This window comes from Exophiala viscosa (genome assembly GCF_022695815.1).
Source record: "Exophiala viscosa unplaced genomic scaffold EDD37scaffold_1, whole genome shotgun sequence".
NCBI lineage: Eukaryota > Fungi > Ascomycota > Eurotiomycetes > Chaetothyriales > Herpotrichiellaceae > Exophiala > Exophiala viscosa.
In genome coordinates this window covers 3,255,942-3,267,261 of record NW_026944353.1, presented here as the reverse complement: position 1 = coordinate 3,267,261, position 11,320 = coordinate 3,255,942, and the positions used below count along the sequence as shown (strand labels likewise).

The following is an 11,320-nucleotide window of genomic DNA, read 5'->3' as shown; positions in this document are numbered from 1 at the left end:
GGTATTGTTGTTTCATCCACCGAGGAATTTGAGGCATGAATGAATCCATTCGAACCCCATACTGACGGTCTCGGTAGAGTAGTTGTGAATAAGACTTGATGCTAAGCCTCCTAGATGTGAAAATATCGCCGAATCCTCAACGGCTTTCTGCGGGCGCGGATCGCATATGGACATGGTCGAAGCTGAGCCATGTACTGCTGACGGTTATCATCCCTGGAGGGGGTGAGTAGCCGAAGGGCTGTTTGTCGTGAGCGTCCCTGGACTTTGCTTGTCGTCTGGACATCTCATCCCCAGGCTCCCGAAGCGAAACATCTCGCCTCGGCAAAAGCATTCAGTCACTTGCATCGGGCATTGCAGCAGTATTTACAGCACCTGTCTCGTCCTTCGGAGACCTGGAACTCGCAAATCCAAATCCGCCTCTGCCAGATCCATCTGGCCCCTTGGGCGCACGAATGGGTCGAATCTCTGGTGTTCGCCCGCCGCTGACGCGACTTTCATGACGTTGAACGTAACTCGATTCCTGCTTGGGCGCGTATGACGGATCAAACAAATCTGGATGCTGCAAAACCCGTGACTGATTCCTGGTATTGGAGTTGGCACCGCCTCGACGTCCACCTTTTCCTCGTCCACGATTCGGCGTGGCTGATCGTGAACCTGGCGGCGTGAGATTCGAAGGAGTTGACGTTCCGGACTTGTTGGTCGCTTGTTGAGTACTTGACGAACCGAAAAGTTCCTGTCTGCGCTCTTCGTACTTGCGCTGTTTCTCCTCCCGCTCTTTTGCGGCTTGGGCCTGGCGCTCTGCAAGTGAAAGTTCTCGCTCTTTGGCCTCGTCCTCGTCCTCGGACGATTCGGCGTTCGTTCTGTCGTTGATGCTTAGATCGGAAAAGCCTGCCGTGGGCGGTCGAGAGGACTGGACTTTGGGGCCTTTTCGCGACAGAAGGATGGGTGGAGGCTTGAATTCGGTACGGTGGGGAACGACGTTGCGTGATTCGAGAAAGTAGTTGGTCTCTTTAGGTCCTTCGCTGTCAGGCATAGTCTGTTAGTAAACAGTAGATCTTGCCAGTGAGTTGGGGTGTCATACGCTTCGGCCCAGAGTTGTCTGTTGAACTCGGCTTGCTGCGCTCTCCGCTGAGCCTTGCTTACTTTGGATGTGACCTTCTTAGGTTCGGCGGACTCAGCAGGAGCGGTTGGACTGTCCTGCGAGACTATCAGTCATGTTGTATTGCTCGCGGCAGGGAGAACATACATCAGCGTTGTTGGACCATTCGTCCTCCCATGCATCTGGTACTTTGCTCATGGCACAGCCGGACAGAAACAGTGGAGAGTGAACGAACGAGAATGTACGCAGGCATGAAAGTCAAGATCTGGCAAGCGCTACAAACGGATGAGGGATGTGTTGATAGTGCAACATACGATTGCAAGTCAAGTATGCAGAGAGTATTTCAAGTGTTGTGGTGGGTTTGGAGGTGGGAAGCGATGGTGGTGGAGGGACGAATGAACCAAAGAATGCGACAAAGTTTCTGTCAAGACCAGACGACCGAACTTCTCCTTTCCCGGTCAGCCTTGTCTAGGTACAGTACGCAGGTGCATTCCACCATCCGTTTCCATCATGCCCATTTTGGAGGGCGGAATACCATGTTTATTTTATTAGGTATCATCGCCCTTAACAGTCTATGTATTGGTATGTGCGATCTTTTATGACTCCTTCATGATCCTTACGGTAAAGCAGGACCGAGGTATATAACATCTTCAAAACATCGCTTGCACCGTCATCTCTGATGCCATCAACAAGTATCTCAAATCATAAACGTTTCATCAAACTCGTCCCCGGGTGCGAGGAGCAGGACTATCACTCTTCTTCCTCCTGTCCTTGCCCTTGGCGATCTTTTCCCATTCTTCCCATTCCTTGGCTATCTCACCCAAGACTGTAGCCATGGCCGATGCTGACGCCATGAGTCCATGGCCTTCTCCATCAAGCACTCTCAACTCGCATCGCTTCATGACACTTTGCAACCAGCGCACGTTGTCCAGTGGAACGCGAGTATCTTTGGCGCCATGATGAATCACGACAGAACGTGTCACATCAGGGTACCGGAAGCTTATCGGTTTGCGTCGCTCGAGACAAACAACCAGGTCGATGGCGGGATTGGCATTCTGTGTAGCAAGAGCCCAAATGCGATGAGTGAGGGTTTGATTGTACAGTGCCTGCCGTGCTTCAGGGCTTAGGCGAGGAGACATGGGAGACGCTGTGGCACCCTGCTGTTTCATTGAGTTTTGCATCTGTCGTCGTGATATCGGACGTGGGGTAGTGACCTGAGCAGGAGACACCCCTTGAGATTCGTTATTGGCTTGGTAACATGACAGGCTTCTTGCTCTGTTGGGCGTTCCCGTCTTGGGTCTTTCAGGCTCCATGTCCGGCACAGGACTGCTGAAAGGATTATCAGTCGTGATATCGTCAAACGGGTAATCTAAAGAGACCTCGAAATTCTCCCATGTCTTGTTCTTCTTCGGTTTCGGAGGCTTGACATCGATGGAAGCGCTCGTCGCCGTCAGAAATCGTGAGTTCGCCACCTTCAGAAATTGCGCCGGCAAAACGCTCAAAAGCTTATGAGAAAATGGCAAATTGGCGATGGGCTGCGAGTCCGATCCCACAACTGCGCCTTTCGGCATCTGAGACGGCGGAATCCAGGGTGCTAAGAGATGAATACGCCCTCGCACGTACTGAGGCATTTTCAAAGCGGTCGCAAGAGCATAGATGGCGCCGGCAGAGTGGGCCAGTATTGAAAATCGCGTGACTCCGAGCGAGGAGCATATAACGGCCACGTCGTCAACCCAATTTAGAGGTGTACAAGATCCTTCAGGCATGGCAGAGCTTTCACCAACTCCAGGTCGATCTGGTGTGATGAGGCGAAGTCTCAACGTCCGCGCAAGCTCATCGTAAAAGGCGGTCAGGTAACGTGTCAGGCCCATTCCAACGCAGCACAGAACCACGAACCCATCTGGATCCCCAACCTCTGAGAAGGCAATCGTCCGTCCCGTACGGGGGTGCCGAATCCTTTGAGTGAAGCGAGGAGCGCCAAGAAAGCCATCCACCTCGTCCGAGATGGTTTTCAGCTCGTTCAAGGGAGGTTCCTGCCTAATTGAAGGGCTTGTGGAGCTGCGTTTGATCTGTGTCGGCGTGGCTTGATACGTACTATTGTCCCTGGATCGCGCAGCACTGCTCGATAACATAGGCGATGTCCCCTTGTATGGACTGTGCGCTTCTTCATCCGGCGCCACGGGGACTAGAGCAGGCATACCAGCCAAATCAGCTGCTGTGATACGAGCCGACAATACAGGAGGACTCTCCGCAGGTAGACTCTCCATCTCGGGGGATTCGACAACCACCTCCGTCACGGAGAGCCTTGAATTGGCATATGGACTAGACCTGCGTGGCAGTTTTGCTGTAGCGATGGTATGCCTTTTTGCCGCTCGTTCGGACTTGCGGGCTTCGTTCCGCCATTCTTTTTGACGCTTTTCTCGCGCCTCTTGTAATTCACGTATTCTTCGGACCGTAGAGTTGTCCCCTTCGATCAACTCCGAGTCGATGTTCAGCTCCTTTAGTTTGCGACCAGCTGGATCGTGTGTTGTGTCGGACAGCCCTCTAACGCTGCGTCTTAGAGACGACCGACGAGATGGAATAAGATGACTCCCCGAATCGCCTCTACTCAGTCGACTCAGCGCTATAGCCGTAGGGCTCTCCGCCGTCAAAGAATCTTGTGACGCTCTCCCAGACGAATGACCATCAATAGACAATGACCGCCTCGGCGACGAATTCTCCGTCTCTTGTCCCGTACTGTAAAACGATTCCGCCTTCCGATGTCTATCAGATGAGATTCTTTTCGGTGGGGTGGGCCTCGTGGTAGCTTGCTCGCGCATCGATTCGACCGTAGGTTTTCGACCCAGAGCGCTCATATCGTTGCGTATAGAGAAATTGGAGCTGGTGTTCGACTCGCGAAGTCTTTCAATGCTAGGTATGCCCACCGAGTCCGATTCAGTATGCGACCTTAGACTCTGAAACGAAGCCCGTGCAGCCAGACCAGGCTCAGACATGGTGAAGGAGAACAGCCTTGTTTTGCTCGATTTTCTCGATATAATGGGCGGCCTTCTTGCGTATCGGATCACTGGCGCTGCTGCCACATCCCCATTGCTGTCGTCATCCGCGGCCGACGGATCATGTAACTCCCGGTCCAATTCATCGGCATTAGGAGATCTGGGCGAATGTGGTATTTCGTGCAGCAGGCTGTGCGGATGTGTACGATTCCCGACCGTAATGACTCGCCCTGCCTCTTGCTCTGCATTTGGTATTACGCTCAACGAGTCAATCAACGAGGAGATGACTTGAATCGATCGCGGAGAGTATTGAGGATCACTAGGTAGTCGCGACTGGGGTCGGAATTCGAAGGGTTTCGTGGGAATGATAATGTTCGACGGTGGCGCGCGACGGTAGGGCGGCTTGACAGAAGCAACGCTGTCCAAGGCCATTGGCCTCACGTTGGATGTTGCAGGAGCGCATGCAGTGTGGACGTCCTGTGCGAAAGATGGCAGGGATGAATTTCTTTGCGCAGCCAATCGGCGAGTTGTACAGGGGAGATTTAGTGATACGGAATGTCGGGTAGAAAGCAGCCACAGCGGTAAGAAGACGAGGTTATGGATCAAAACGAAGATCGATCATGTTGGCCATTGATCCCAGCCTCATCGACGAGCAGCAGGATTTTGACCTTCGAGAAGATGCGACTGCGCTGGTCCCATGACTGGGAAAAACCTGCATTCGAGATTGATGCCGAAGAAAGTAACGCTGAGTGATCTGCCGGTTGGGCTCGTATGTCGCAACCAATTACGGTAGTCTGGTCTCAATGGAAATTGGACATTTGTGACTTGGAGCTTTGAACCAGAAGTGCAGACCCCAGAAGCGGAGGATCCCCTGTTGCAGGGGCTCCAAAACAAGTTAACACCTGCCCGCCTGGGCCACCTAGTCTGTGGTTTTCAAGCCCCAGAAGGGATCCTCCCAAAAGGCAATTGCGGTACTTTAGGCGTCGGTACCACTGCGGTGCAGACCGGTACCATAGCTTTGCTAAAGTATACGGAGTACCACGTGAATATATGTCGGCATCGGCTTCGCAATAATGAACTCACCGGCAGGCGGATGATGAGCTCCGGAAAACAGAGTCTTGGACAAGGCAGACAGATATTGATGTGGATATTTCATGTCTATGATATCTTCGTCTATTCATCTAGTGCTTTTGATGTTGAGAGGTTTCATCACAGAATTGTCCTCTGGGATGCCAGTATCAGAACATGACCATCAGGGAAAATGGCCTTGACCCCGTAACACCACGCTGAAAGCACATTTGAAAACAGGCCAACTCCTGCCTACCCCGGACTGGTAAGTCCACACGTCCGTATGTTGGCCGCCAAAACACCCAAGAATAATGCTCGTCTATGCGTGTCGCTGAATCGATGTTCGTGAAATCTGTGAAATCGTAATCGGAGTCGAGAGGAGAGACAGTCGACAGGTGAAACGAGAAAAAGGCGGAGGACACTCGCCCAGCTGATAAGCCCATTCTTATACAGCAAGAGGCTGTCCCGTCGTCTGCAACTTCTCCTTCTCTTCCGCGAACAACCTTCGCGACATCTCCAGCACCATCTCGAACCCTTCTCGTCCCCGAGCAGCGTTCTCTCGGAACCTCTCCACGCTCGCTTCCTCAATCTTGGTGCGGATCCTCTGCCACCCACCACACATGGCCACGATTCTCGCTTCTTGCTTGAATTCCGTCTTACCCTTCTCATTGCCCGAGCAGGGCTGGTATACCACAGTCTCACGGCATTCCAGCAAATTCGACCACGTCATATTGGTACTACACATAGTCACTTTCTTCGCGGCCGGGTCCACGTAGGACACTTCGTAGACATGGCTTGTGGTTTCACCACCCATAATCGTCAAGATCCATTGTGGTGCGTTTTGCCGGCAAGTTATGAGGCGTTCGGTGCGAAGGATCCCGGTCTCGGCATCGATGTGGCGGGAGAGGGTATCGACTGCCAGTACGTGGGAAGCTTTATCGTTCCACGGGCAGTATTTTCGCCAGTTGTTGGTAGTGACTTCTTCCCAGGAGTAGTCGAATGTGTATGATGATGAGAAAATCTTCATTGTGAATGAGAAATCGAGATTGGATCGAGTCGAGGGGAGAGGTGTTTTAACAAGCTTTGTTTCCCTTCTCTATTCGGGTGCAACAGAACGCATCTATCGGTGTCGGATAATGGTACACAGGGGGTCACTGATCCCTTCGTCTATATGCGAGCTTGTGTGCAGCGTTGATTATCACAAATGAGTGTCGGATTGATGGGATCCAGAGGTGAAGAGGAGGTTGAATCTGTGGTGCGTGTAGGACGAGAAAAAAGAGGGCCGGATCCGTCTTAAGAAACTTTTTCGCAGTAGAGCTCGGAATATCACCGAGAGCCGTGATTGGTGCAATTGGCCTTTTTCGGGTCTTCACGAGGCTTTTTGCTCTGCCCAGGCCTGCCCATAGGGGCCTTGACTTCCGATCCCCGGCGGCCATTCGCCCGTAGACGCCTGCAGAATATCTCCAAATGCTTTGTTACTCCAACGCCATCTTTCTCTCATCAGCCAGATTATGACATAGCGCAGATTTGTTATTCTCACTCATCAAAGGCTGCTGCTTTCCATCCCAGGCATGTCGGAATACTGGAAGTCCACGGTAGGTGCGGCCGTTTGTGTCACACAGATTCCTATGGCAATGCTTTGCTGATAGCTGATTCTTTGCATTCGCAGCCAAAATACTGGTGCAAACATTGTACCGCCTTCGTCAAAGACACACCCTTCGAGCGAAAACAGCATGAGAGCACGGCAAAGCACCAGAATAACCTCAAACGATTTCTTCGCGACATCCAGAACAGCCATGAAAGAGGCGAACGAGACAAAGAACGAGCCAAGTCAGAGGTTGAACGACTGAGCAAGGTCGCAGGAAGTGATCATGACACGCAGCGACAATCCAGCGCGGATCCATCGCCGAAGCCTGCGAGTGCTACTGCTGTGCGCAAGTCTACTGCAGGTCCCATGACCGTTGCCGACCAGAAGAGACAATGGGCCCAGTTGGCGGAAATGGGCATTGCAGTACCTGAACAGTTTCGAGGAGAAATGGCTATGGCGGGCGATTGGAATGTCGTGTCACGACATGTGGCCAACGAGCCGCCACCGGAACCATCTCTAAGCATTGGAGTCAAGAAGCGCAAATTCGAAGGCCAGGAAGAAGAGGAAGAAGCTGGCGAAGTAGTGGCCAGACGTGGATGGGGGGCCAGCACAAAACGATATCCTGGTCAAGACACAACGGACCTGGATGACCTCTTGGCCGGGCGAATTTCGTTGAAGAAAGAAAAGCCTGATCCCTCGTCAACTGGCCAGGTCAAGAAAGAGGAAGATACTGCGCTGAAGCAGGAGAGCGACCAAGCGGACGACGGGGATGATGCTCACAGATCATTACCACCACCGGTCAAAGACGAAGTATCTGATGAAGGCCCTCTGAAAGCCGAGGGTCCCTTGCTTAAACTTGAGACTGACGATCACGACCGAGGTCCAACGACATTGGACAAGATTCCAGAAGAAGCGCCCATACCTGTTTTCAAGAAGAAACGTAAGGCTAAAGCATCCTGAAACACTAAAGTTACCCGTGTTCGTATCTCAACAGGGCACAAGCGAACCGAGAAACCCGATACGCGAGATCATAACCAAGCGATACTCGTAACCTCATCGTCGCAGCATTTACGATCCTTCTTACCTTGACCTGGAGTCTGATAAGAGCACAAGACGTATGCAAACTCATTGGTGAAGCGAGTGGCTGATCAGGTTGTCGCCCAAGATGGATGGCCACGTGCATTTACAGTAACACGAAGCAGCCGTGTGCAACGACAGTGACAGGTCCATCCTCGTTACGAGGGTAATTGCGGAGGCCTTTGTCTCTGACAGGCCGTCCTGTACGAGGTCAAGGAAACAAGCGGGATCTTGCCTCGAGCGCCTTGAAGACAAAGGTAAGAGTCTGACTCAACAACACCTTGCAGGATTGCTCGACTGCTGAGCTCGACCTGTCAGGCAATCATTGCCAACTCAAATCATGGCATGATTATCAGAGAAGGCGGGAAGAAGATTCCCGCATGCAGGGGTTTTGATTTTGAAACCACTTTTGGGAGGCTGAGCAGGGACTTTCCCACCTAGTTCTCCTCATCATTGCAAGACGTTCCCCTCGCCTATACTCGATTGGAGCACATAGCCGTTTTCGCGAGTTCTCGACAAGAAAACCGCCGTTTTCGTTTCAGAACATGAACATGTAGTACACGCAGGAGAAATGTATCTTGACTCTTCGGCCAATGAGGCAATACATAAGGTGATCCTCGCGTCATGTCGACCGTCCAGGCCTCATCCTAGTTCTCGGTTACTGCTTTTCCTTGATATGCGATGACTTTGGAGTGCCCCATGCCAGAACCCTTGCGTCTGCCGGCAGGCAGGTGTCACAAGCATGTACGAGTCAGCAGTCTGCTAAGGGAATTTTTCTCGGTCGTTTCTTGCATGCACAGTAGCTGTTGACACTGCTCCATTGTGGGCATAGTTGTATGAAAGTGGCTTGCCTTCGGAGAATTCCTGTAAAGCTCTGACCAACAGAGTCCCCTGACAGGTCAATCATCCGCCCTTAGCAGGTCTTTGTTTCCACCCAGTTGTCATCCGCTTCTGCTTCACTTTCGGGTATTTTCGCTAGATATCTCTGTTCTAGCTGCAAGGACTTCCGGCACAAGAGGCTGTTGTCTAGAGCACAAAGGTCTAGCTTAGCCTCCATGCATCAATGACCTCGTGATGTCTCAGGGGATGATTTCTCCTGAGATTGCTGGTTCACGTATCACAGAAATGCGCAACGAGGTGAGGAATAGTGTATTAGTGACAAATGGTACCTTGAGCACCTGGTCGGATTGCGGATCAGTCGCGGACCATACATGCATGGTGGCTGGGCGAACATGACACATAGGGAAGAGGTTGTTTGTATTGGGACATGCTCAGCGGGCGGAAAGGGGGCAGTTCAGCAGAGGCGTACTCGGGATCGAGGGGAGTGTGTCTCGCTTGGAGGCGGACATGCTGCAGGCGCTGCAGCAATGCAGCCATACAGTATCTTGATGGGGTTCGGGGATTTTGTATAGACTGTTAGCTTCAAGCCGGCACATCCTTCTCGAGTTCTGCCAGGGAAGGCTCTTCTTTTCCTTCAAACAAGTGTTTCAGTTGGATAGCGTGACGGGGATTACGGTGATCAAACGGCCGCTTAGCAGTCTATCACACGCCAAATTGTCCATCACTGCCTGGTTATCTTCTCCAACCCCTCCAATAGTCTCCGTGGTGGGCCCTCGATTGGTTAAGCGGTGGCGCATTCGTCTCGAACGACACCCATAGTGGAATAGGCGAGCGGTCTGAGGCTGCAGGGCGAGCGGGAGAGTGGAATCAAGTGAACAAGGTGAATCCTCTTCCTTTGTCCGGAGCCTGAAAGGAGACGGCGAAGGGCTTGTGTAGTCGGAATGCTGACATGGTCGCATCAAGAGGATACGACTCCAGTGATAGAGAGTGGATTGGATGATAATCACAAAGAGGCGGTGGATTCATCCGGGAGGGTACCATCACTTCCTGTCAAGTGACTGATACGACTCCATTTCTCGAAAGCCGGCTAGCAGGGTTCTAGAGCCACTTGGCAACGGTCAAGCAGCCATTGGAACAACCAGACAACTATTCAGTTGCTGTTTTGGAGGAACATAGGACGAAAACGATTCTTGAACCAGGGGTTGGTTGAGGGAGGAGGTGTATGGAGTTGAAGAATAGAACAGGAATAGGTGAGTCCCTCTTGATCAAGGCGGTGTGTGCGTCGTGCTCGCTCGATACTATCTGGTTTTGTCTGTTGAATTTTTACGTTGTCTTTTTTGATCGCTCTCTTGCCTGGATTCCTCTTTGCTGCTGCTGGTGATTATCGATCGCCTGGTAGTGGTGATGATTTCATGGTCAACAGCAAGAACGATGGTGTGGGAGCAGACGCTCTCCTTCCCACCAAGTCCGGAAACCACCGTGGTGCTGTCTCTTTTAATTTCCATTTTCACTTCTGCCACTTCTCTTTTTCGTTGCTTGCTCCGATTGTTACTGTGTATAGCTAGCATCCCCGAATCGATGCACAATGAAATGCGCCAGCCTGGAATGGGAGCGCTAACAAGTTGACAATGCCATCACCCTGGCATGTCTAATGTGCATAGACTCGGGCCTAACGTCGTTTGGCGCCGGGAGAAGCCCTAAGCGAGAAGCCTTTTGACAAGGAGGCCAGGGGTTGAGTCCACCCCAAGCACGACCTCTTGACCATGGAGCAAAATGGTTTTTCTGCTGTATCCCTCCATTGGATGACCAGGTGGGCTGGAGCTCCATTCCTCATTACGGAGGTCCAAAGATGCTTTCCAAATGATAGTCCTCAATCCACCGAATGGACTACTCGACTCGAATGCTGGGATCTGCTGCACCGCTTGCTGGCTGTCAAAAGAAGGTGCTGGTCATCTTTTGTCCTAGGGCGGCTGAGCGAGTCGAAGCGATCCCAAGCGAGGCTCGTTCCAATTTCGCCATCCATCTGATTCATGCTCACTGCGCTTCGGCATTTGGGCGTCCGCGACACTCTGAGCGAAGCACCATTCATCAGGGCCACTCACGAGACGTTTCACTTAACCTAAATGGTTCAACTCTAGTCTCGTCTTTCTTCAGGCCCTGGTCTTCTTCCGGTCTTGCCATCCTGTACCCACCTGTATCGGGTCATAGGGACATACATGGTACTATGGTGCAGTCACTCATCGACACACCTTTGCTGTTCTTTACATATTCGCTTCGCTTTGCGTCCGGTTTCGATTCTAGTTGTTCCAGCGTCGTTTTTCTCGCCTCTTCTTCCGTTGTCTGGCTTTGCCTGCCTCTTCGTCTGCATGTATGCATGTCATCGCGGACACATCTGGCAGGAGTGACTGAGAAAGGTCACTCGTTGAAGCGATCAGCCAATTATCACACTCGGAGCTGACCCAGCGCATTCGCAGACTTCAGAGTATTGTCGATCGAAGAAGCTTGGAAGCGAAAACGAGGAGGATATCTCGGTGCCTGCAGGAAACCATTCTTACGGAAGGATCCGCTGGTCGCTGGACCTCGACCGACCACAGAGCAGGACGTCTCTTTGCGTTACGATCGTCTGAGTCTGCGCGCTGAAAAGCAGCAGAAGAC

At 52.0% G+C, this 11,320-nt stretch overlaps 4 protein-coding genes across 4 annotated transcripts; 1 reads left to right on the top strand and 3 right to left on the bottom strand.

The window, feature by feature from the left end:
* Positions 1-141: 141 nt before the first annotated feature.
* On the bottom strand, positions 142-1,568 carry EDD37DRAFT_61265 (uncharacterized protein). Its single transcript, XM_062815376.1, has 3 exons — positions 1,247-1,568; positions 1,082-1,197; positions 142-1,022 (listed from the first exon to the last, which is right to left on the bottom strand). Exons 1-3 carry the CDS (start codon positions 1,295-1,297, stop codon positions 332-334), a joined length of 858 nt encoding a protein of 285 aa, XP_062675525.1. The 5' UTR covers positions 1,298-1,568; the 3' UTR covers positions 142-331.
* Positions 1,569-1,815: 247 nt separating this feature from the next.
* On the bottom strand, positions 1,816-4,524 carry EDD37DRAFT_558941 (uncharacterized protein; the record flags this gene model as incomplete). The annotated part of the gene is made up of 1 exon (XM_062813768.1): positions 1,816-4,524. The coding sequence occupies one exon, from the start codon at positions 4,522-4,524 to the stop codon at positions 1,816-1,818; it is 2,709 nt and encodes a 902-aa protein (XP_062675524.1).
* A 683-nt stretch (positions 4,525-5,207) lies between these two features.
* On the bottom strand, positions 5,208-6,416 carry EDD37DRAFT_617525 (PRELI-like family-domain-containing protein). The gene has a single exon (XM_062815736.1). It carries the CDS (start codon positions 6,185-6,187, stop codon positions 5,606-5,608), a length of 582 nt encoding a protein of 193 aa, XP_062675523.1. The 5' UTR covers positions 6,188-6,416; the 3' UTR covers positions 5,208-5,605.
* A 315-nt stretch (positions 6,417-6,731) lies between these two features.
* EDD37DRAFT_645383 (uncharacterized protein) lies at positions 6,732-7,708 on the top strand (the record flags this gene model as incomplete). The annotated part of the gene is made up of 2 exons (XM_062817625.1): positions 6,732-6,755; positions 6,830-7,708. The coding sequence occupies 2 exons, from the start codon at positions 6,732-6,734 to the stop codon at positions 7,706-7,708; spliced, it is 903 nt and encodes a 300-aa protein (XP_062675522.1).
* Positions 7,709-11,320: the final 3,612 nt, after the last annotated feature.

Coding starts and splice junctions, on each gene's coding strand:
- EDD37DRAFT_61265 (XM_062815376.1), bottom strand. CDS start 1,297: ATGAGCAAAGTACCAGATGCATGGGAGGACGAATGGTCCAACAACGCT. Junction 1,198..1,246: donor AATGGTCCAACAACGCTGAT/GTATGTTCTCCC, acceptor ATAGTCTCGCAG/GACAGTCCAACCGCTCCTGC. Junction 1,023..1,081: donor AGACAACTCTGGGCCGAAGC/GTATGACACCCC, acceptor TATGCCTGACAG/CGAAGGACCTAAAGAGACCA.
- EDD37DRAFT_617525 (XM_062815736.1), bottom strand. CDS start 6,187: ATGAAGATTTTCTCATCATCATACACATTCGACTACTCCTGGGAAGAA.